This window comes from Somniosus microcephalus, unplaced genomic scaffold (genome assembly GCF_052327205.1).
Source record: "Somniosus microcephalus isolate GS21.2 unplaced genomic scaffold, FLI_Smic_1.0 unresolved_chr4, whole genome shotgun sequence".
In the NCBI taxonomy this organism is placed as follows: Eukaryota; Metazoa; Chordata; class Chondrichthyes; order Squaliformes; family Somniosidae; genus Somniosus; species Somniosus microcephalus.
In genome coordinates, this window is record NW_028225182.1 from 57,989,272 (window position 1) to 58,010,801 (window position 21,530).

A 21,530-nucleotide genomic window follows, 5' to 3' on the forward strand; every position below is an offset into this window, starting at 1 on the left:
CCTTGTTAACCTGTGTTGTAACTTTTAGTGATTTGTGTATTTGTACTCCGGGATCCCTTTGTTCCTCTACCCCACCTAGACTCGCACCCTCCAAGTGATGTGACCTCCCTATTCTCCCTACCAAAATGTAATACCTCACATTTATCTGTGTTGAAGTTCATTTGCTAATTATTTGCCCATTCTGCAAGTTTATTAATGTCCTCCTGTAACTTGTTGCAGTCCTCCTCAGTATTGACTATCCCCCAATTTGGTGTCATCTGCAAATTTAGAAATTGTGTTTTTGATTCCAAAGTCTAAATAATATAAATTGTGAACAGCAGTGGTCCCAGCACTGATCCTTGTGGAACACCACTACCCACATTCTGCCACTGGGAATAGCTCCCCTTTACTCCCACTCTCTGCTTTCTGTCCTGAAGCCAGCCAGCAATCCATTCTGCTACTTGTCCCCTGACTCCGCATTCTCTGATGTGGAGATGCCGGTGTTGGACTGGGGTGGACAAATGTAAGAAGTCACACAACACCAGGTTATAGTCCAACAGCTTTATTTGAAATCACAAGCTTTTGGAGCTGACGAAGGAGCAGCGCTCCGAAAGCTTGTGATTTCAAATAAAGCTGTTGGACTATAACCTGGTGTTGTGTGACTTCTTACATTTGTCCGCATTCTCTGACCTTGTTCATCAGTCTATTATGGGGTACCTTATCGAAGGCCTTTTGAAGATCCAGATAAATTACATCTGCTGCATTGAGTTAGTGAGTTGAGTTATTGAGTTATATATCGAGTTAATGAGTTGAGTTATTGAGTTATATATCGAGCTATATTGAGTAAATGGATCTGTTTCAAAGTTACATCAGCAGAAAGTGCAGTGATTCTTGCTCAGTTGCCTCATTCTAACACTTACATATCACTGCAATACTCACTGATATGCTGCTTGCCTGTTGCTTATTTCATTTGTCCAGTGTTGTTCAAGGATGGCTGATTCATATTCATGCCTTTTCCGTGCTGGGTGACGAGAATAAAAAAATTACCCAGGACACAATTTTTGACAAAAAATAACTTTCTTTTCAGTTACAAATCATGAGATTTCTCTTTCGTGGGGACTTTGCCCGTGGTTAAGGTAGCTGTCCCACCACAAGCATCAGTTAGAGAATCGCGGGCACTTTGCCAATCCGCCCTCAGCGCCAGCCAAGTACCTGGTTACAGGCGGGGACTGCGGGGGGGAAACAGGGCCACAGTCACCCAATCCAGGGACCACCCAACGCCCTGCACCCAAACAGCATCGGACACACACCCAACGTCCTGCACCCAAACAGTACCGGACACACACCCAACGCCCTGCACCCAAACAGCATCGGACACACACCCAACGTCCTGCACCCAAACAGTACCGGACACACACCCAACGCCCTGCACCCAAACAGTACCGGACACACACCCAACGCCCTGCACCCAAACAGCACCGGACACACACCCAATGTCCTGCACCCAAATAGCATTGGACACACATCCAACGTCCTGCACCCAAACAGCACCGGACACACACCCAACGCCCTGCACCCAAACAGCACCGGACACACACCCAACGCCCTGCACCCAAACAGCACCGGACACACATCCAACGCCCTGCACCAAACAGCATTGGACACACACCCAACGTCCTGCACCCAAACAGCACCGGACACACACCCAACGCCCTGCACCCAAACAGCATCGGACACACACCCAACGCCCTGCACCCAAACAGCACCGGACACACATCCAACATCCTGCACCCAAACAGCATCGGACACACACCCAACGCCCTGCACCCAAACAGCATTGGACACACATCCAACGCCCTGCACCCAAACAGCACCGGACACACACCCAACGCCCTGCACCCAAACAGCATCAGACACACATCCAACGCACTGCACCCAAACAGCACCGGACACACAACCCAACACCCTGCACCCAAACAGCACCGGACACACACCCAACGCCCTGCACCCAAACAGCACCGGACACACACCCAACGCCCTGCACCCAAACAGTACCGGACACACACCCAACACCCTGCACCCAAACAGCACCGGACACACACCCAACGCCCTGCACCCAAACAGTATCGGACACACACCCAACGCCCTGCACCCAAACAGTATTGGACAGACACCCAACGCCCTGCACCCAAACAGCATCGGACACACACCCAACGTCCTGCACCCAAACAGCACCAGACACACACCCAACGTCCTGCACCCAAACAGCACCGGACACACATCCAGCGCCCTGCACCCAAACAGCATCGGACACACATCCAACGTCCTGCACCCAAACAGCACCGGACAGACACCCAACGTCCTGCACCCAAACAGCACCAGACACACACCCAACGCCCTGCACCCAAACAGCACTGGACACACACCCAACGCCCTGCACCCAAACAGCATTGGACACACACCCAACGTCCTGCACCCAAACAGCATTGGACACACACCCAACGTCCTGCACCCAAACAGCACCGGACACACACCCAACGTCCTGCACCCAAACAGTACTGGACAGACACCCAACGTCCTGCACCCAAACAGCATTGGACACACACCCAACGTCCTGCACCCAAACAGCACCGGACACACACCCAACGTCCTGCACCCAAACAGCACCGGACACACACCCAACGTCCTGCACCCAAACAGTACCGGACAGACACCCAACGTCCTGCACCCAAACAGCATTGGACACACACCCAACGTCCTGCACCCAAACAGCACCGGACACACACCCAACGTCCTGCACCCAAACAGCACCGGACACACACCCAACGTCCTGCACCCAAACAGCACCGGACACACATCCAACGCCGTTTTGCTTCGGACGATTGAGGCCTTGCTGGGGTCAGCCTAAGACAGGCTTCCATCCCTTGTGTATGCTAATGAGGGGCCCAATGCCTTTTTGACTGTGTCTTTTTTTCTTCTCCCCACATGGCAGCTGTCACTCACTCTGTCAGCACAATTCACACTTCATCTCGCGCCATCCTTTGTTTCTTAACTTGTCCATTTACCATCTCCTCCCGCCTTGAATATCTCTTAATGTCTCTCACCTCTCCTGCCTTCTATCCTATCACAGACCTTCCCTTTTGTTCTTTCATCCCCTCCCCCTTTTCCCAGCCCCCACTTGCTTAAAAATCTGTTCCATTTCCTGCTTTTTTTCCAGTTCTGATGAAAGGTCATTGACCTGAAACGTTAACTCTGTTTCTCTCTTACATAGAAGATACATAGAAACATAGAAGATAGGAGCAGGAGTCGGCCATTCGGCCCCTCGAGCCTGCTCCACCATTCAATGAGATCATGGCTGATCCTCCAAACTCAGTACCCTGTCCCTGCCTTCTCCCGATATCCCTTGATCCCTTTAGCATTAAGAAATACATCTAACTCTTTCTTGAATATATTTAATGAATTGGCCTCCACTGCCTTGTGTGGTAGAGAATTCCACAGGTTCACCACTCTCTGGGTGAAGAAATTCCTCCTCATCTCTGTCCTAAATGGCTTACCCCTTATCCTTAGACTGTGACCCCTGGTTCTGGACTCCCCGGCCATCGGGAACATCCTTCCTGCATCTAGTCTGTCCAGTCCTGTTAGAATTTTATGTTTCAATGAGATCCCCTCTCATTCTTCTAAACTCCAGCGAGTATAAGCCCAATCGGCCCAATCTCTCCTCATACGTCATTCCTGCCATCCCAGGTATCAGCCTGGTGAATCTTCGCTGCACTCCCTCCATGGCAAGAACATCCTTCCTCAGATAAAGATGAGGAATACTCAAGGTGTTTTCTCATCAAGGCCCTGTACAACTGCAGCAAGACATCCTTGTTCCTGTACTCGAACCCTCTCGCTACGAAGGCCAACATACCATTTGCCTTCTTAACCGCCTGCTGCACCTGCATGCTTACCTTCAGCGACTGGTGCACAAGAACACCCAGGTCTCGTTGTCCCAATCTATTGCCGTTCAGATAATAATCTCCACAGATGCTGCCTGACCTGCTGAGTGTCGCCAGCATTTTCTGTTTTTATTTCAGATTTCCAGCATCTGCAGTATTTTCTTTTCTTTTTGCCTTTTTAAGGACCCTCTCCTGAAATTGGGCTGACCTGAGCAGAGCCGGCACCAGGTCTGCTGCACTCGGCTTTTCCCGGAGTAGCTGCAGCCTAACAACCACCAGTGAGGTGGCGGCAGGAATGGCAGGACTGTTCCTCCAGGCTCCACAGCACTCTTGAGGGCGGCTGGTGGCCCAGGAACACGCCCCCCGCATTCCCATTCTCCTTCTCCCTGAAATAAGGCCCAAGGACTAATATTGATCGGGCCTCAGGCCTACCTGGGATGGCAGGAATGACGTATGAAGAGAGATTGGTTCGATTGGGCTTATACTCGCTGGAGTTTAGAAGAATGAGAGGGGATCTCATTGAAACTTATAAAATTCTAACAGGACTGGACAGACTAGATGCAGGAAGGATGTTCCCGATGGTCGGGGAGTCCAGAACCAGGGGTCACAGTCTAAGGATAAGGGGTAAGCCATTTAGGACAGAGATGAGGAGGAATTTCTTCACCCAGAGAGTGGTGAACCTGTGGAATTCTCTACCACAGATGGCAGTTGAGGCCAATTCATTAAATATATTCAAGAAGGAGTTAGATATATTTCTTAAGGCTAAAGGGATCAAGGGATATGGGGAGAAGGCAGGGACAGGGTACTGAACTTGGATGATCAGCCATGATCTCATTAAATGGCGGAGTAGGCTCGAGGGGCCGAATGGCCTACTCCTGCTCCTATCTTCTATGTTTCTATGTTACCTGTTGGTGCGCAGGGATGTTTTGCTGTGCTCAGTTGATGCCAGCCTAGTGTGGAGAGCAGTGTGATCCCGGACAACCACATTTGCAGGCAGGTCATGCCTGATGAACCTGATTGATTTTTTTGAAAAGGTGACTAAAGTAGTGGACAGGGGAATGTCTATGGATGTTATTTATATGGACTTCCAGAAGGCATTTGATAAAGTCCCACATAAGAGACTGTTAACTAAGGTAGAAGCTCACAGAATTGAGGGCACATGATTGATCTAGTTAGGAAACTGGCTGAGCGGCAGGCCAGAGTTGGAATAACAACAGAAAACGCTGGCAAAACTCAGCAGGCCAGGGCAGCATCCATGGAGAGAGAAACGGAGTTAACATTTCAGGTCGAAGACCCTTCGTCAGAACTGGAAAAAAAAGCAGGGAAAGGGATAGTGTCATGAACATTATCATGACTCATGAAGTAACGCTGGGCGGCCAGCTGGTGGCGCCGTCCAAGGAGTATAAATACTCGGGCGTGGGCCCAGCTTGCTCAGGATGTTTCTGTAACCAGGAACTAGTGATGTAACTAGAATCTCATGGTTGTGAAACAATTGATTAAAGCCTTGTTCTATACTCAAACCAAGGGCTCAGTCGTCTTTTTACATCAGATAGATTTTAAAGCAAGTGGGGGCTGGGAAAAGGGGGAGGGGATGAAAGAACAAAAGGGAAGGTCGGAGATAGGATAGAAAGCGGAAGAGGTTAAGAGACATTGAGAGATGTTCAAGGAACAAAGGATGGCTGGTGATGAAGTGTGAACGAGAGTTGGAATAATGGGCAGGTACTCCAATTGGCAGGATGTGATTAGTGGCATCTCACATGGATTTTTGTTGGGTAAGGGGTATTAAGGTTTCCAGAACCAAGGCAGGTAGCTGGAGTTAAGATACAGATCAGCCCTGATCTATTGAATAGCGGAACAGGCTCAAGGGGCTGAATGGCCTCCTCCTGTTCTGATGTTTCTAAATATGACTGGCAATGTAACCGGTCCTTCAGTTCATTCTTTGTCCTGCAATTAGATCAAAGGAGGCAACTGCATGAGGCTCATGTAACACGCAGCATATTTCATTTCCACTTTACATACCGACGCTGAAATTAATATGTGGAGATAAGACTTTACTGAGTTCACTTGATCAGTAATTAGGAACTTGTTTGTGAAAACAGAAAAGCAATTTCATTTCTTCAGCAGAAGTTATTAAGGGCAACAAATCGACTGTTGACTTTGTTCGTTATGTTTCTATTTAATATATTCCTACTTGATCATACAATCATACATTCTTACAGCAAAAGGAAGCCATTCAGCCCATCAAGCCTGTGCCAGCTCTCTGAAGGAGCGATTCACTGAGTCCCACTGCCCTGCCCTTTCCCCCCAATATTGATCCACTTCCCTTTTAAAAGCCATGTTGAATTCTGATTCCACCACTGTTTCTAGTTCGGGAATTCCATGTCCCAACAAACCTCTGAGATTATAATAAAAGCTGATGGTTTTTTGTTTAATTGTAAATAAATACTTTGCTGCTTTATTCTGAACAAATTCTGGTCCACATGTCATAGCCACCTGCTGTCACAGAGCGCCCAGTGTAGTACGAGACCACATTTAACCCACTGTTGATATTATCGCAACTAGGGACTTGGTTAAATCTGGGCTCACAAAGATCTTCAAGGACAGATATCAATAATGGGACAGCTTCCAGTTAGTGAGAGAGAGAATTGGATTACAGAAACTGCTGTATAACCAGCGATGGAAACCCCAAAAGTGCAGCATCTTCTCCATATGTGTCTGAATATAAATTCCTTAATTGTACCTGTTCCTTCAATGACCTCCAGAGTGTCATTGTCAGTGAGCCAGGTATAGCATGGGAAATTGTAGACTCGGTTACTGGGTGCTTCCACAGTGACATACAGACAATACCAGCTGTCTTCAGGCAACAGCAAGTGTTTATCTTTGTACAACTTCAGGAGCAGAATCTCCCCAAGATCACTTTCACTTTCAATCTTAAGTGACTTGGACTGTGAAGAAAACAAATGACAATGAGTTACAGGGGCTGGATTTCCAATTGTTTTACATCCCTGATACACAGGGGGATCCCAAACACCACACCCTCACCACACGGGGATCACAAACACCGCACGGGGATCACAAACACCGCACCCTCACCGCACGGGGATCCCAAACACCACACCCTCACCACACGGGGATCACAAACACCGCACAGGGATCACAAACACCGCACCCTCACCGCACGGGGATCACAAACACCACACCCTCACCGCACGGGGATCACAAACACCGCACCCTCACCGCACGGGGATCACAAACACCGCACGGGGATCCCAAACACCGCACCCTCACCACACGGGGATCACAAACACCGCACCCTCACCGCACGGGGATCACAAACACCGCACGGGGATCCCAAACACCGCACCCTCACCACACGGGGATCACAAACACCGCACCCTCACCACACGGGGATCACAAACACCGCACGGGGATCACAAACACCACACCCTCACCGCACGGGGATCACAAACACCACACCCTCACCGCACGGGGATCACAAACACCACACCCTCACCACACGGGGATCACAAACACCACACCCTCACCACACGGGGATCACAAACACCGCACCCTCACCGCACGGGGATCACAAACACCGCACGGGGATCACAAACACCACACCCTCACCACAAGGGGATCACAAACACCGCACCCTCACCGCACGGGGATCACAAACACCGCACGGGGATCACAAACACCACACCCTCACCACAAGGGGATCACAAACACCGCACCCTCACCGCACGGGGATCACAAACACCGCACGGGGATCACAAACACCACACCCTCACCACAAGGGGATCACAAACACCGCACCCTCACCGCTAGGGGATCACAAACACCGCACGGGGATCACAAACACCACACCCTCACCACACGGGGATCACAAACACCGCACGGGGATCACAAACACCACACCCTCACCACACGGGGATCACAAACACCGCACGGGGATCACAAACACCACACCCTCACCGCACGGGGATCACAAACACCACACCCTCACCATACGGGGATCACAAACACCGCACGGGGATCACAAACACCGCACCCTCACCACACGGGGATCACAAACACCACACCCTCACCACACGGGGATCACAAACACCGCACCCTCACCGCACGGGGATCACAAACACCACACCCTCACCACACGGGGATCACAAACGCATCACCCTTGCCACAGAGACCTCAACCTGCTCACCCTCACTGCCAGTGTCCCTCAGGCTCCTCTCCCTCACTGCCAGTGTCTCTCAGTCTCCTCTCCCTCACTGCCAGTGTCTCAGTCTCCTCTCCCTCGCTGCCAGTGTCTCTCGGGTTCCTCTCCCTCACTGCCAGTGTCTCTCAGTCTCCTCTCCCTCACTGCCAGTGCCTCAGGCTCCTCTCCCTCACTGCCAGTGTCTCTCAGGCTTCTCTCCCTCACTGCCAGTGTCTGAGGCTCCTCTCCCTCACTGCCAGTGTCTCTCAGTCTCCTCTCCCTCACTGCCAGTGTCTCAGACTCCTCTCGCTCTCTGCCAGTGTCTCTCAGGCTCCTCTCCCTCACTGCCAGTGTCTCTCAGGCTCCTCTCCCTCACTGCCAGTGTCTCTCAGGCTCCTCTCCCTCACTGCCAGTGTCTCAGGCTCCACTCCCTCACTGCCAGTGTCTCTCAGGCTCCTCTCCCTCACTGCCAGTGTCTCTCAGGCTCCTCTCCCTCACTGCCAGTGTCTCTCAGGCTCCTCTCCCTCACTGCCAGTGTCCCTCAGGCTCCTCTCCCTCACTGCCATTGTCTCTCAGGCTCCTCTCCCTCACTGCCAGTGCCTCTCATGCTCCTCTCCCTCACTGCCAGTGTCTCTCAGTCTCCTCTCCCTCACTGCCAGTGTCTCAGGCTCCACTCCCTCACTGCCAGTGCCTCAGGCTCCTCTCCCTCACTGCCAGTGTCTCAGGCTCCTCTCCCTCACTGCCAGTGTCTCAGGCTCCTCTCCGTCACTGCCAGTGTCTCAGGCTCCTCTCCCTCACTGCCAGTGTCTCAGGCTCCTCTCCCTCACTGCCAGTGTCTCAAGCTCCTCTCCCTCACTGCCAGTGTCTCAGGCTCCTCTCCCTCACTGCCAGTGTCTCAGGCTCCTCTCCCTCACTGCCAGTGTCTCTCAGTCTCCTCTCCCTCACTGCCAGTGTCTCTCAGGCTCCTCTCCCTCACTGCCAGTGTCTCAGGCTCCTCTCCCTCACTGCCAGTGTCTCAGGCTCCTCTCCCTCACTGCCAGTGTCTCTCAGTCTCCTCTCCCTCACTGCCAGTGTCTCTCAGGCTCCTCTCCCTCACTGCCAGTGTCTCAGGCTCCTCTCCCTCACTGCCAGTGTCTCTCAGGCTCCTCTCCCTCACTGCCAGTGTCTCTCAAGCTCCTCTCCCTCACTGCCAGTGTCTCTCAGGCTCATCTCCCTCACTGCCAGTGTCTCTCAGTCTCCTCTCCCTCACTGCCATTGTCTCTCAGGCTCCTCTCCCTCACTGCCAGTGCCTCTCATGCTCCTCTCCCTCACTGCCAGTGTCTCTCAGTCTCCTCTCCCTCACTGCCAGTGTCTCTCAGTCTCCTCTCCCTCACTACCAGTGTCTCTCAGGCTCCTCTCCCTCACTGCCAGTGTCTCAGGCTCCTCTCCCTCACTGCCAGCGCCTCAGGCTCCTCTCCCTCACTGCCAGTATCTCAGGCTCCTCTCCCTCACTGCCAGTGTCTCTCAGGCTCCTCTCCCTCGCTGCCAGTGTCTCAGGCTCCTCTCCCTCACTGCCAGTGTCTCTCAGGCTCCTCTCCCTCACTGCCAGTGTCTCTCAGGCTCCTCTCCCTCACTGCCAGTGTCTCAGGCTCCTCTCCCTCACTGCCAGTGTCTCAGGCTCCTCTCCCTCACTGCCAGTGTCTCAGTCTCCTCTCCCTCACTGCCAGTGTCTCAGGCTCCTCTCCCTCACTGCCAGTGTCTCAGGCTCCTCTCCCTCACTGCCAGTGTCTCAGGCTCCTCTCCCTCACTGCCAGTGTCTCAGGCTCCTCTCCCTCACTGCCAGTGTCTCAGTCTCCTCTCCCTCACTGCCAGCGTCTCTCAGTCTCCTCTCCCTCACTGCCAGTGTCTCTCAGTCTCCTCTCCCTCACTGCCAGTGCCTCTCAGTCTCCTCTCCCTCACTGCCAATGTCTCTCAGGCTCCTCTCCCTCACTGCCAGTGTCTCTCAGTCTCCACTCCCTCACTGCCCGTGTCAAAGGCTCCTCTCCCTCACTGCCAGTGTCTCAGTCTCCTCTCCCTCACTGTCAGTATCTCTCAGGCTCCTCTCCCTCACTGCCAGTGTCTCAGGCTCCTCCCCCTCACTGCCAGTCTCTCAGGCTCCTCTCCCTCACTGCCAGTGCCTCAGGCTCCTCTCCCTCACTGCCAGTGTCTCGGGCTCCTCTCCCTCACTGCCAGTGCCTCGGGCTCCTCTCCCTCACTGCCAGTGTCTCTCAGGCTCCTCTCCCTCACTGCCAGTGTCTCAGGCTCCACTCCCTCACTGCCAGTGTCTCTAAGGCTCCTCTCCCTCACTGCCAGTGTCTCTCAGGCTCCTCTCCCTCACTGCCAGTGTCTCTCAGGCTCCTCTCCCTCACTGCCAGTGTCCCTCAGGCTCCTCTCCCTCACTGCCAGTGTCTCTCAGTCTCCACTCCCTCACTGCCCGTGTCAAAGGCTCCTCTCCCTCACTGCCAGTGTCTCAGTCTCCTCTCCCTCACTGCCATTATCTCTCAGGCTCCTCTCCCTCACTGCCAGTGTCTCAGGCTCCTCCCCCTCACTGCCAGTCTCTCAGGCTCCTCTCCCTCACTGCCAGTGCCTCAGGCTCCTCTCCCTCACTGCCAGTGCCTCTCAGGCTCCTCTCCCTCACTGCCAGTGTCTCAGGCTCCTCTCCCTCACTGCCAGTGTCTCGGGCTCCTCTCCCTCACTGCCAGTGCCTCAGGCTCCTCTCCCTCACTGCCAGTGTCTCTCAGGCTCCTCCCCCTCACTGCCAGTGTCTCTCAGGCTCCTCTCCCTCACTGCCGGTGTCTCTCAGGCTCCTCTCCCTCACTGCCAGTGTCTCAGGCTCCTCTCCCTCACTGCCAGTGTCTCTCAGGCTCCTGTACCTCACTGCCAGTGTCTCAGGCTCCTCTCCCTCACTGCCAGTGTCTCTCAGTCTCCTCTCCCTCACTGCCAGTGTCTCTCAGGCTCCTCTCCCTCACTGCCAGTGTCTCAGGCTCCTCTCCCTCACTGCCAGTGTCTCAGGATCCTCTCCCTCACAGCCAGTGTCTCAGGCTCCTCTCCCTCGCTGCCAGTGTCTCTCAGGCTCCTCTCCCTCACTGCCAGTGTCTCTCAGGCGCCTCTCCCTCACTGCCAGTGTCTCTCAGGCTCCTCTCCCTCACTGCCACTGCCTCAGGCTCCTCTCCCTCACGGCCAGTGACTCTCAGTCTCCTCTCCCTCACTGCCAGTCTCTCAGGCTCCTCTCCCTCACTGCCAGTGCCTCTCAGTCTCCTCTCCCTCACTGCCAGTGTCTCTCAGTCTCCTCTCCCTCACTGCCAGTGTCTCAGGCTCCTCTCCCTCACTGCCAGTGTCTCTCAGTCTCCTCTCCCTCACTGCCAGTGTCTCAGGCTCCTCTCCCTCACTGCCAGTGTCTCTCAGTCTCCTCTCCCTCACTGCCAGTCTCTCAGGCTCCTCTCCCTCACTGCCAGTGCCTCTCAGTCTCCTCTCCCTCACTGCCAGTGCCTCTCAGTCTCCTCTCCCTCACTGCCAGTGTCTCTCAGTCTCCTCTCCCTCACTGCCAGTGTCTCAGGCTCCTCTCCCTCACTGCCAGTGCCTCTCAGTCTCCTCTCCCTCACTGCCAGTGTCTCTCAGTCTCCTCTCCCTCACTGCCAGTGTCTCAGGCTCCTCTCCCTCACTGCCAGGGTCTCAGTCTCCTCTCCCTCACTGCCAGTGTCTCTCAGTCTCCTCTCCCTCACTGCCAGTCTCTCAGGCTCCTCTCCCTCACTGCCAGTGCCTCTCAGGCTCCTCTCCCTCACTGCCAGTGCCTCTCAGGCTCCTCTCCCTCACTGCCAGTGTCTCTCAGTCTCCACTCCCTCACTGCCCGTGTCAAAGGCTCCTCTCCCTCACTGCCAGTGTCTCAGTCTCCTCTCCCTCACTGCCAGTATCTCTCAGGCTCCTCTCCCTCACTGCCAGTGTCTCAGGCTCCTCCCCCTCACTGCCAGTCTCTCAGGCTCCTCTCCCTCACTGCCAGTGCCTCAGGCTCCTCTCCCTCACTGCCAGTGCCTCTCAGGCTCCTCTCCCTCACTGCCAGTGTCTCAGGCTCCTCTCCCTCACTGCCAGTGTCTCGGGCTCCTCTCCCTCACTGCCAGTGCCTCAGGCTCCTCTCCCTCACTGCCAGTGTCTCTCAGGCTCCTCCCCCTCACTGCCAGTGTCTCTCAGGCTCCTCTCCCTCACTGCCGGTGTCTCTCAGGCTCCTCTCCCTCACTGCCAGTGTCTCAGGCTCCTCTCCCTCACTGCCAGTGTCTCTCAGGCTCCTGTACCTCACTGCCAGTGTCTCAGGCTCCTCTCCCTCACTGCCAGTGTCTCTCAGTCTCCTCTCCCTCACTGCCAGTGTCTCTCAGGCTCCTCTCCCTCACTGCCAGTGTCTCAGGCTCCTCTCCCTCACTGCCAGTGTCTCAGGATCCTCTCCCTCACAGCCAGTGTCTCAGGCTCCTCTCCCTCGCTGCCAGTGTCTCTCAGGCTCCTCTCCCTCACTGCCAGTGTCTCTCAGGCGCCTCTCCCTCACTGCCAGTGTCTCTCAGGCTCCTCTCCCTCTCTGCCACTGCCTCAGGCTCCTCTCCCTCACGGCCAGTGACTCTCAGTCTCCTCTCCCTCACTGCCAGTGTCTCAGGCTCCTCTCCCTCACTGCCAGTGTCTCTCAGGCTCCTCTCCCTCACTGCCACTGTCTCTCCTCTCCCTCACTGCCAGTGTCTCTCAGCCTCCTCTCCCTCACTGCCAGTCTCTCAGGCTCCTCTCCCTCACTGCCAGTGTCTCAGGCTCCTCTCCCTCACTGCCAGTGCCTCAGGCTCCTCTCCCTCACTGCCAGTGTCTCTCAGTCTCCTCTCCCTCACTGCCAGTGTCTCTCAGGCTCCTCTCCCTCACTGCCAGTGTCTCAGGCTCCTCTCCCTCACTGCCAGTGTCTCTCAGGCTCCTCTCCCTCACTGCCAGTGCCTCTCAGGCTCCTCTCCCTCACTGCCAGTCTCTCAGGCTCCTCTCCCTCACTGCCAGTGTCTCAGGCTCCTCTCCCTCACTGCCAGTGTCTCTCAGGCTCCTCTCCCTCACTGCCAGTGTCTCAGGCTCCTCTCAATCACTGCCAGTGCCTCTCAGGCTCCTCTCCCTCACTGCCAGTGTCTCTCAGGCTCCTCTCCCTCACTGCCAGTGTCTCTCAGGCTCCTCTCCTTCACTGCCAGTGTCTCAGTCTCCTCTCCCTCACTGCCAGTGTCTCTCAGGCTCCTCTCCCTCACTGCCAGTGTCTCTCAGGCTCCTCTCCCTCACTGCCAGTGTCTCTCAGGCTCCTCTCCCTCACTGCCAGTGCCTCTCAGGCTCCTCTCCCTCACTGCCAGTCTCTCAGGCTCCTCTCCCTCACTGCCAGTGTCTCAGGCTCCTCTCCCTCACTGCCAGTGTCTCTCAGGCTCCGCTCCCTCACTGCCAGTGTCTCTCAGGCTCCTCTCCCTCACTGCCAGTGTCTCTCAGGCTGCCAGTGAACTCTTCACACCGGCCTGTACCAGTTCAGCAGCTCAGAAGTCTCGCTGCCCAAACGTGTAAATAACTTTCCTGCATCTGTACGCAAAAAGCTTGAACAGTGATTATTCAGGTATTGCAGGGGAATCGGATCCTTTGCAAACTTTGCCCACTTTGAGCAGCTGTTTGCTGATGATCATAAAAGATAATTAGCAGTAAGCTCCTTATGGAAATGTTTCAATCTGAACAAAATCAATAAATATGCCCAGAAATCCGCTGGAGTTCGTACCCAACAATAACTCGCTGCATTCTCCTTTATTAACAATCCCAGCTCACATTCTCCTTTACTAAACATCCCAGCTCACATTCCCCTTTATTAACAATCCCAGCTCACATTCCCCTTTATTAGCAAAATCAGCTCACATTCCCCTTTATTAACAATCCCAGCTCACATTCCCCTTTATTAACAAAATCAGCTCACATTCCCCTTTATTAAGATTCCCAGCTCACATTCCCCTTTATTAACAATCACAGCTCACATTCCCCTTTATTAACAATCCCAGCTCACATTCCCCTTTACTAACAAACCCAGCTCACATTCCCCTTTACTAACAATCCCAGCTCACATTCCCCTTTATTAACAATCCCAGCTCACATTCCCCTTTACGAACAATCCCAGCTCACATTCCGCTTTATTAACAATCCCAGCTCACATTCCCCTTTACTAACAATCCCAGCTCACATTCCCCTTTATTAACAATCCCAGCTCACATTCCCCTTTACTAACAATCCCAGCTCACATTCCCCTTCACTAACAATCCCAGCTCACATTCCCCTTTATTAACAATCCCAGCTCACATTCCCCTTTACTAACAATCCCAGCTCACATTCCCCTTTATTAACAATCCCAGCTCACATTCCCCTTTATTAACAATCCCAGCTCACATTCCCCTTTACTAACAATCCCAGCTCACATTCCCCTTTACTAACAATCCCAGCTCACATTCCCCTTTATTAACAATCCCAGATCACATTCCCCTTTACTAACAATCCCAGCTCACATTCCCCTTTATTAAGATTCCCAGCTCACATTCCCCTTTACTAACAATCCCAGCTCACATTATACTTTATTTTCAATCCCAGCTCACATTCCCCTTTACTAACAATCCCAGCTCACATTCCCCTTTACTAACAATCCCAGCTCACATTCCCCTTTATTAAGATTCCCAGCTCACATTCCCCTTTACTAACAATCCCAGCTCACATTTCCCTTTATTAACAATCCCAGCTCACATTCCCCTTCACTAACAATCCCAGCTCACATTCCCCTTTATTAACAATCCCAGCTCACATTCCCCTTTACTAACAATCCCAGCTCACATTCCCCTTTACTAACAATCCCAGCTCACATTCCCCTTTACTAACAATCCCAGCTCACATTCCCCTTTATTAACAATCCCAGCTCACATTCCCCTTTACTAACAATCACAGCTCACATTCCCCTTTATTAACAATCCCAGCTCACATTCCCCTTTACTAACAATCCCAGCTCACATTCCCCTTTACTAACAATCCCAGCTCACATTCCCCTTTATTAACAATCCCAGATCACATTCCTCTTTACTAACAATCCCAACTCACATTCCCCTTTACTAACAATCCCAGCTCACATTCCCCTTTATTAAGATTCCCAGCTCACACTCCCCTTTACTAACAATCCCAGCTCACATTCCCCTTTATTAACAATCCCAGCTCACATTCCCCTTTACTAACAATCCCAGCTCACATTCCCCTTTACTAACAATCCCAGCTCACATTCCCCTTTACTAACAATCCCAGCTCACATTCCGCTTTATTAACAATCCCAGCTCACATTCCCCTTTACTAACAATCCCAGCTCACATTCCCCTTTATTAACAATCCCAGCTCACATTCCCCTTTACTAACAATCCCAGCTCACATTCCCCTTTATTAACAATCCCAGCTCACATTCCCCTTTACTAACAATCCCAGCTCACATTCCCCTTTACTAACAATCCCAGCTCACATTCCCCTTTACTATCAATCCCAGCTCACATTCCCCTTTATTAACAATCCCAGCTCACATTCCCCTTTACTAACAATCCCAGCTCACATTCCCCTTTATTAACAATCCCAGCTCGCATTCCCCTTTACTAACAATCCCAGCTCACATTCCCCTTTATTAACAATCCCACCTCACATTCCCCTTTGCTAACAATCCCAGCTCACATTCCCCTTTACTAACAATCCCAGCTCACATTCCCCCTTATTAACAATCCCAGCTCACATTCCCCTTTATTAACAATCCCATCTCACATTCCCCATTACTAACAATCCCAGCTCACTTTCCACTTTATTGACAATCCCAGCTCATATTCCCCTTCATTGACAATCCCAGCTCACTTTCCCCTTTATTAACAATCCCAGCTCACATTCCCCTTTATTAACAATCCCAACTCACATTCCCCTTTACTAACTATCCCAGCTCACATTCCCCTTTACTAACAATCCCAGCTCACATTCCCCTTTACTAACAATCACAGCTCACATTCCCCGTTATTAACAATCCCAGCTCACATTCCCCTTTATTAACAATCCCAGCTCACATTCCCCTTTACTAACAATCCCAGCTCACATTCCCCTTTATTAACAATCCCAGCTCACATTCCCCTACATTAACAATCCCAGCTCACATTCCCCTTAATTAACAATCCCAGCTCACATTCCCCTTTATTAACAATCCCAGCTCACATTCCCCTTTATTAACAATCCTAGCGCACATTCCCCTTTATTAACAATCCCAGCTCACATTCCCCTTTACTAACAATCACAGCTCACATTCCCCTTTACTAACAATCCCAGCTCACGGTGGCATAGTGGTTAGCACTGTTGCCTCACAGCGCCAGGGACCCGGGTTCGAATCCGGCCTCGGGTGACTGTCTGTGTGGAGTTTGCACATTCTCCCCGTGTTTGCGTGGGTTTTCTCCGGGTGCTCCGGTTTCCTCCCACAGTCCAAAGATGTGCGGGGTTAGGTTGATTGGCCATGATAAAAATTGACCCTTAGTGTTAGGGGGATTAAATATGTGGGGTTACAGGGATAGGGTGGGATATGTGTTGGTGTAGGGGTTACGGGGATCGGGTGGGATATGTGTCGGTGCAGGCTCGATGGGCCGAAATGGCCTCTATCTGTACTGTGAGGTTTCTGTGATTTCTGTGATTTATTAACAATCCCAGCTCACATTCCCCTTTACTAACAATCCCAGCTCACATTCCCCTTTACTAACAATCCCAGCTCACATTCCCCATTATTAACAATGCCAGCTCACATTCCCCTTTATTAACAATCCCAGCTCACATTCCCCTTTACTAACAATCCCAGCTCACATTCCCCTTTATTAACAATCCCAGCTCACATTCCCCTTTACTAACGATCCCAGCTCACATTCCCCTTTATTAACAATCGCAGCTCACATTCCCCTTTACTAATGATCCCAGCTCACATTCCCATTTATTAACAATCCCAGCTCACATTCCCCTTTATTAACAATCGCAGCTCACGTTCCCCTTTATTAACAATCCCAGCTCACATTCCCCTTTACTAACAATCCCAGCTCACATTCCCCTTTATTAACAATCCCAGCTAACATTCCCCTTTACTAACAGTCCCAGCACGCATTCCCTTTTATTAAGAATCCCAGCTCACATTCCCCTTTACTAACAATCCCAGCTCACATTCCCCTTTACTAACAATCCCAGCTCTCATTCCCCTTTACTAACAATCCCAGCTCACATTCCCCTTTACTAACAATCCCACCTCACATTCCCCTTTACTAACAATCCCAGCTTGCATTCCCCTTTATTAAGAATCCCAGCTCACATTCCCCTTTACTAACAATCCTAGCTCACAATCCGCTTTATTAACAATCCCAGCTCACATTCCCCTTTACTAACAATCCCAGCTCACATTCCCCATTATTAACAATCCCAGCTCACATTCCCCTTTATTAAGAATCCCAGCTCGCATTCCCCTTTACTAACAATCCCAACTCACATTCCCCTTTATTAAGAATCCCAGCTCACATTCCCCTTTACTAACAATCCCAGCTCACATTCCCGTTTATTAACAATCCCAGCTCACATTCCCCTTTACTAACAATCCCAGCTCGCATTCCCCTTTACTGACAATCCCAGCTCACATTCCCCTTTACTAACAATCCCAGCTCACATTCGCCTTTACTAAGAATCGCAGCTCACATTCCCCTTTATTAACAATCCCAGCTCACATTCCCCATTATTAAGAATCCCAGCTCACATTCCCCTTTACAAATAATCCCAGCTCACATTCCCCTTTACTAACAATCCCAGCTCACATTCCCCTTTACTAACAATCGCAGCTCGCATTCCCCTTTATTAACAATTCCAGCTCACAGTCCCCTTTACTAACAATCCCAGCTCACATTCCACTTCACTAACAATCCCAGCTCGCATTTCCCTTTATTAACAATCCCAGCTCACATTCCCCTTTACTAACAATCCCAGATCACATTCCCCTTTACTAACAATCCCAGCTCACATTACCCTTTACTAACAATCCCAGCTGACATTCCCCTTTATTAACAATCCCAGCTCACATTCCCCTTTATGAACAATCCCAGCTCACATTCCCCTTTACTAACAATCCCAGCTCACATTACCCTTTACTAACAATCCCAGCTGACATTCCCCTTTATTAACAATCCCAGCTCACATTCCCCTTTATTAACAATCCCAGCTCACATTCCCCTTTATTAACAATCCCAGCTCACATTCCCCTTTATTAACAATCCCAGCTCACATTCCCCTTTATTAACAATCCCAACTCACTTTCCCCTTTACTAACAATCCCAGCTCACATTCCCCATTATTAACAAACTCAGCTCGCATTCCCCTTTACAAACAATCCCAGCTCACATTCCCCTTTACTAACAATCCCAGCTCACATTCCCCTTTACTAACAATCCCAGCTCACATTCCCCTTAACTATCAATCCCAGCTCACATTCCCCTTTATTAAGAATCCCAGCTCACATTCCCCATTAATAACAATCCAAGCTCACATTTCCCTTTATTAACAATCCCAGCTCACATTCCCCTTTATTAACAATCCCAGCTCACATTCCCCTTTACTAACAATCCCAGCTCACATTCCCCTTTATTAACAATCCCAGCTCACATTCCCTTTTATTAACAATCCCAGCTCACATTCCCCTTTATTAACAACCCCAGCTCACATTCCCCTTTATTAACAATCCCGGCTCACATTTCCCTTTATTAACAATCCCAGCTCACATTCCCCTTCACTAACAATCCCAGCTCACATTCCCCTTTATTAACAATCCCAGCTCACATTCCCCTTTACTAACAATCCCAGCTCACATTCCCCTTTACTAACAATCCCAGCTCACATTCCCCTTTACTAACAATCCCAGCTCACATTCCCCTTTATTAACAATCCCAGCTCACATTCCCCTTTACTAACAATCCCAGCTCACATTCCCCTTTACTAACAATCACAGCTCACATTCCCCTTTATTAACAATCCCAGCTCACATTCCCCTTTACTAACAATCCCAGCTCACATTCCCCTTTACTAACAATCCCAGCTCACATTCCCCTTTATTAACAATCCCAGATCACATTCCTCTTTACTAACAATCCCAACTCACATTCCCCTTTACTAACAATCCCAGCTCACATTCCCCTTTATTAAGATTCCCAGCTCACACTCCCCTTTACTAACAATCCCAGCTCACATTCCCCTTTATTAACAATCCCAGCTCACATTCCCCTTTACTAACAATCCCAGCTCACATTCCCCTTTACTAACAATCCCAGCTCACATTCCCCTTTACTAACAATCCCAGCTCACATTCCGCTTTATTAACAATCCCAGCTCACATTCCCCTTTACTAACAATCCCATCTCACATTCCCCTTTATTAACAATCCCAGCTCACATTCCCCTTTACTAACAATCCCAGCTCACATTCCCCTTTATTAACAATCCCAGCTCACATTCCCCTTTACTAACAATCCCAGCTCACATTCCCCTTTACTAACAATCCCAGCTCACATTCCCCTTTACTATCAATCCCAGCTCACATTCCCCTTTATTAACAATCCCAGCTCACATTCCCCTTTACTAACAATCCCAGCTCACATTCCCCTTTATTAACAATCCCAGCTCGCATTCCCCTTTACTAACAATCCCAGCTCACATTCCCCTTTATTAACAATCCCACCTCACATTCCTCTTTGCTAACAATCCCAGCTCACATTCCCCTTTACTAACAATCCCAGCTCACATTCCCCCTTATTAACAATCCCAGCTCACATTCCCCTTTATTAACAATCCCATCTCACATTCCCCATTACTAACAATCCCAGCTCACTTTCCACTTTATTGACAATCCCAGCTCATATTCCCCTTCATTGACAATCCCAGCTCACTTTCCCCTTTATTAACAATCCCAGCTCACATTCCCCTTTATTAACAATCCCAACTCACATTCCCCTTTACTAACTATCCCAGCTCACATTCCCCTTTACTAACAATCCCAGCTCACATTCCCCTTTACTAACAATCACAGCTCACATTCCCCGTTATTAACAATCCCAGCTCACATTCCCCTTTATTAACAATCCCAGCTCACATTCCCCTTTACTAACAATCCCAGCTCACATTCCCCTTTATTAACAATCCCAGCTCACATTCCCCTACATTAACAATCCCAGCTCACATTCCCCTTAATTAACAATCCCAGCTCACATTCCCCTTTATTAACAATCCCAGCTCACATTCCCCTTTATTAACAATCCTAGCGCACATTCCCCTTTATTAACAATCCCAGCTCACATTCCCCTTTACTAACAATCACAGCTCACATTCCCCTTTACTAACAATCCCAGCTCACATTCCCCTTTATTAACAATCCCAGCTCACATTCCCCTTTACTAACAATCCCAGCTCACATTCCCCTTTAATAACAATCCCAGCTCACATTCCCCATTATTAACAATGCCAGCTCACATTCCCCTTTATTAACAATCCCAGCTCACATTCCCCTTTACTAACAATCCCAGCTCACATTCCCCTTTATTAACAATCCCAGCTCACATTCCCCTTTACTAACGATCCCAGCTCACATTCCCCTTTATTAACAATCGCAGCTCACATTCCCCTTTACTAATGATCCCAGCTCACATTCCCATTTATTAACAATCCCAGCTCACATTCCCTTTATTAACAATCGCAGCTCACGTTCCCCTTTATTAACAATCCCAGCTCACATTCCCCTTTACTAACAATCCCAGCTCACATTCCCCTTTATTAACAATCCCAGCTAACATTCCCCTTTACTAACAGTCCCAGCACGCATTCCCTTTTATTAAGAATCCCAGCTCACATTCCCCTTTACTAACAATCCCAGCTCACATTCCCCTTTACTAACAATCCCAGCTCTCATTCCACCTTTACTAACAATCCCAGCTCACATTCCCCTTTACTAACAATCCCACCTCACATTCCCCTTTACTAACAATCCCAGCTTGCATTCCCCTTTATTAAGAATCCCAGCTCACATTCCCCTTTACTAACAATCCTAGCTCACAATCCGCTTTATTTAACAATCCCAGCTCACATTCCCCTTTACTAACAATCCCAGCTCACATTCCCCATTATTAACAATCCAGCTCACATTCCCCTTTATTAAGAATCCCAGCTCGCATTCCCCTTTACTAACAATCCCAACTCACATTCCCCTTTATTAAGAATCCCAGCTCACATTCCCCTTTACTAACAATCCCAGCTCACATTCCCGTTTATTAACAATCCCAGCTCACATTCCCCTTTACTAACAATCCCAGCTCGCAT

At 50.5% G+C, this 21,530-nt stretch overlaps 1 protein-coding gene across 1 annotated transcript in view; it reads right to left on the minus strand.

Annotated features, from left to right (window-relative positions):
* Nucleotides 1-21,530, minus strand: part of LOC147091152 (hydroperoxide isomerase ALOXE3-like) — a 203,557-nt gene that overhangs the window by 130,671 nt on the left and 51,356 nt on the right. The window contains exons 2-3 of the mRNA XM_085977623.1: nt 6,658-6,862; nt 919-1,000 (exon numbers count right to left, since the gene is read on the minus strand). Coding sequence (XP_085833749.1) covers nt 919-1,000; nt 6,658-6,862 — 287 coding nt within the window. The remainder of the gene's footprint in view (nt 1-918; nt 1,001-6,657; nt 6,863-21,530) is intronic.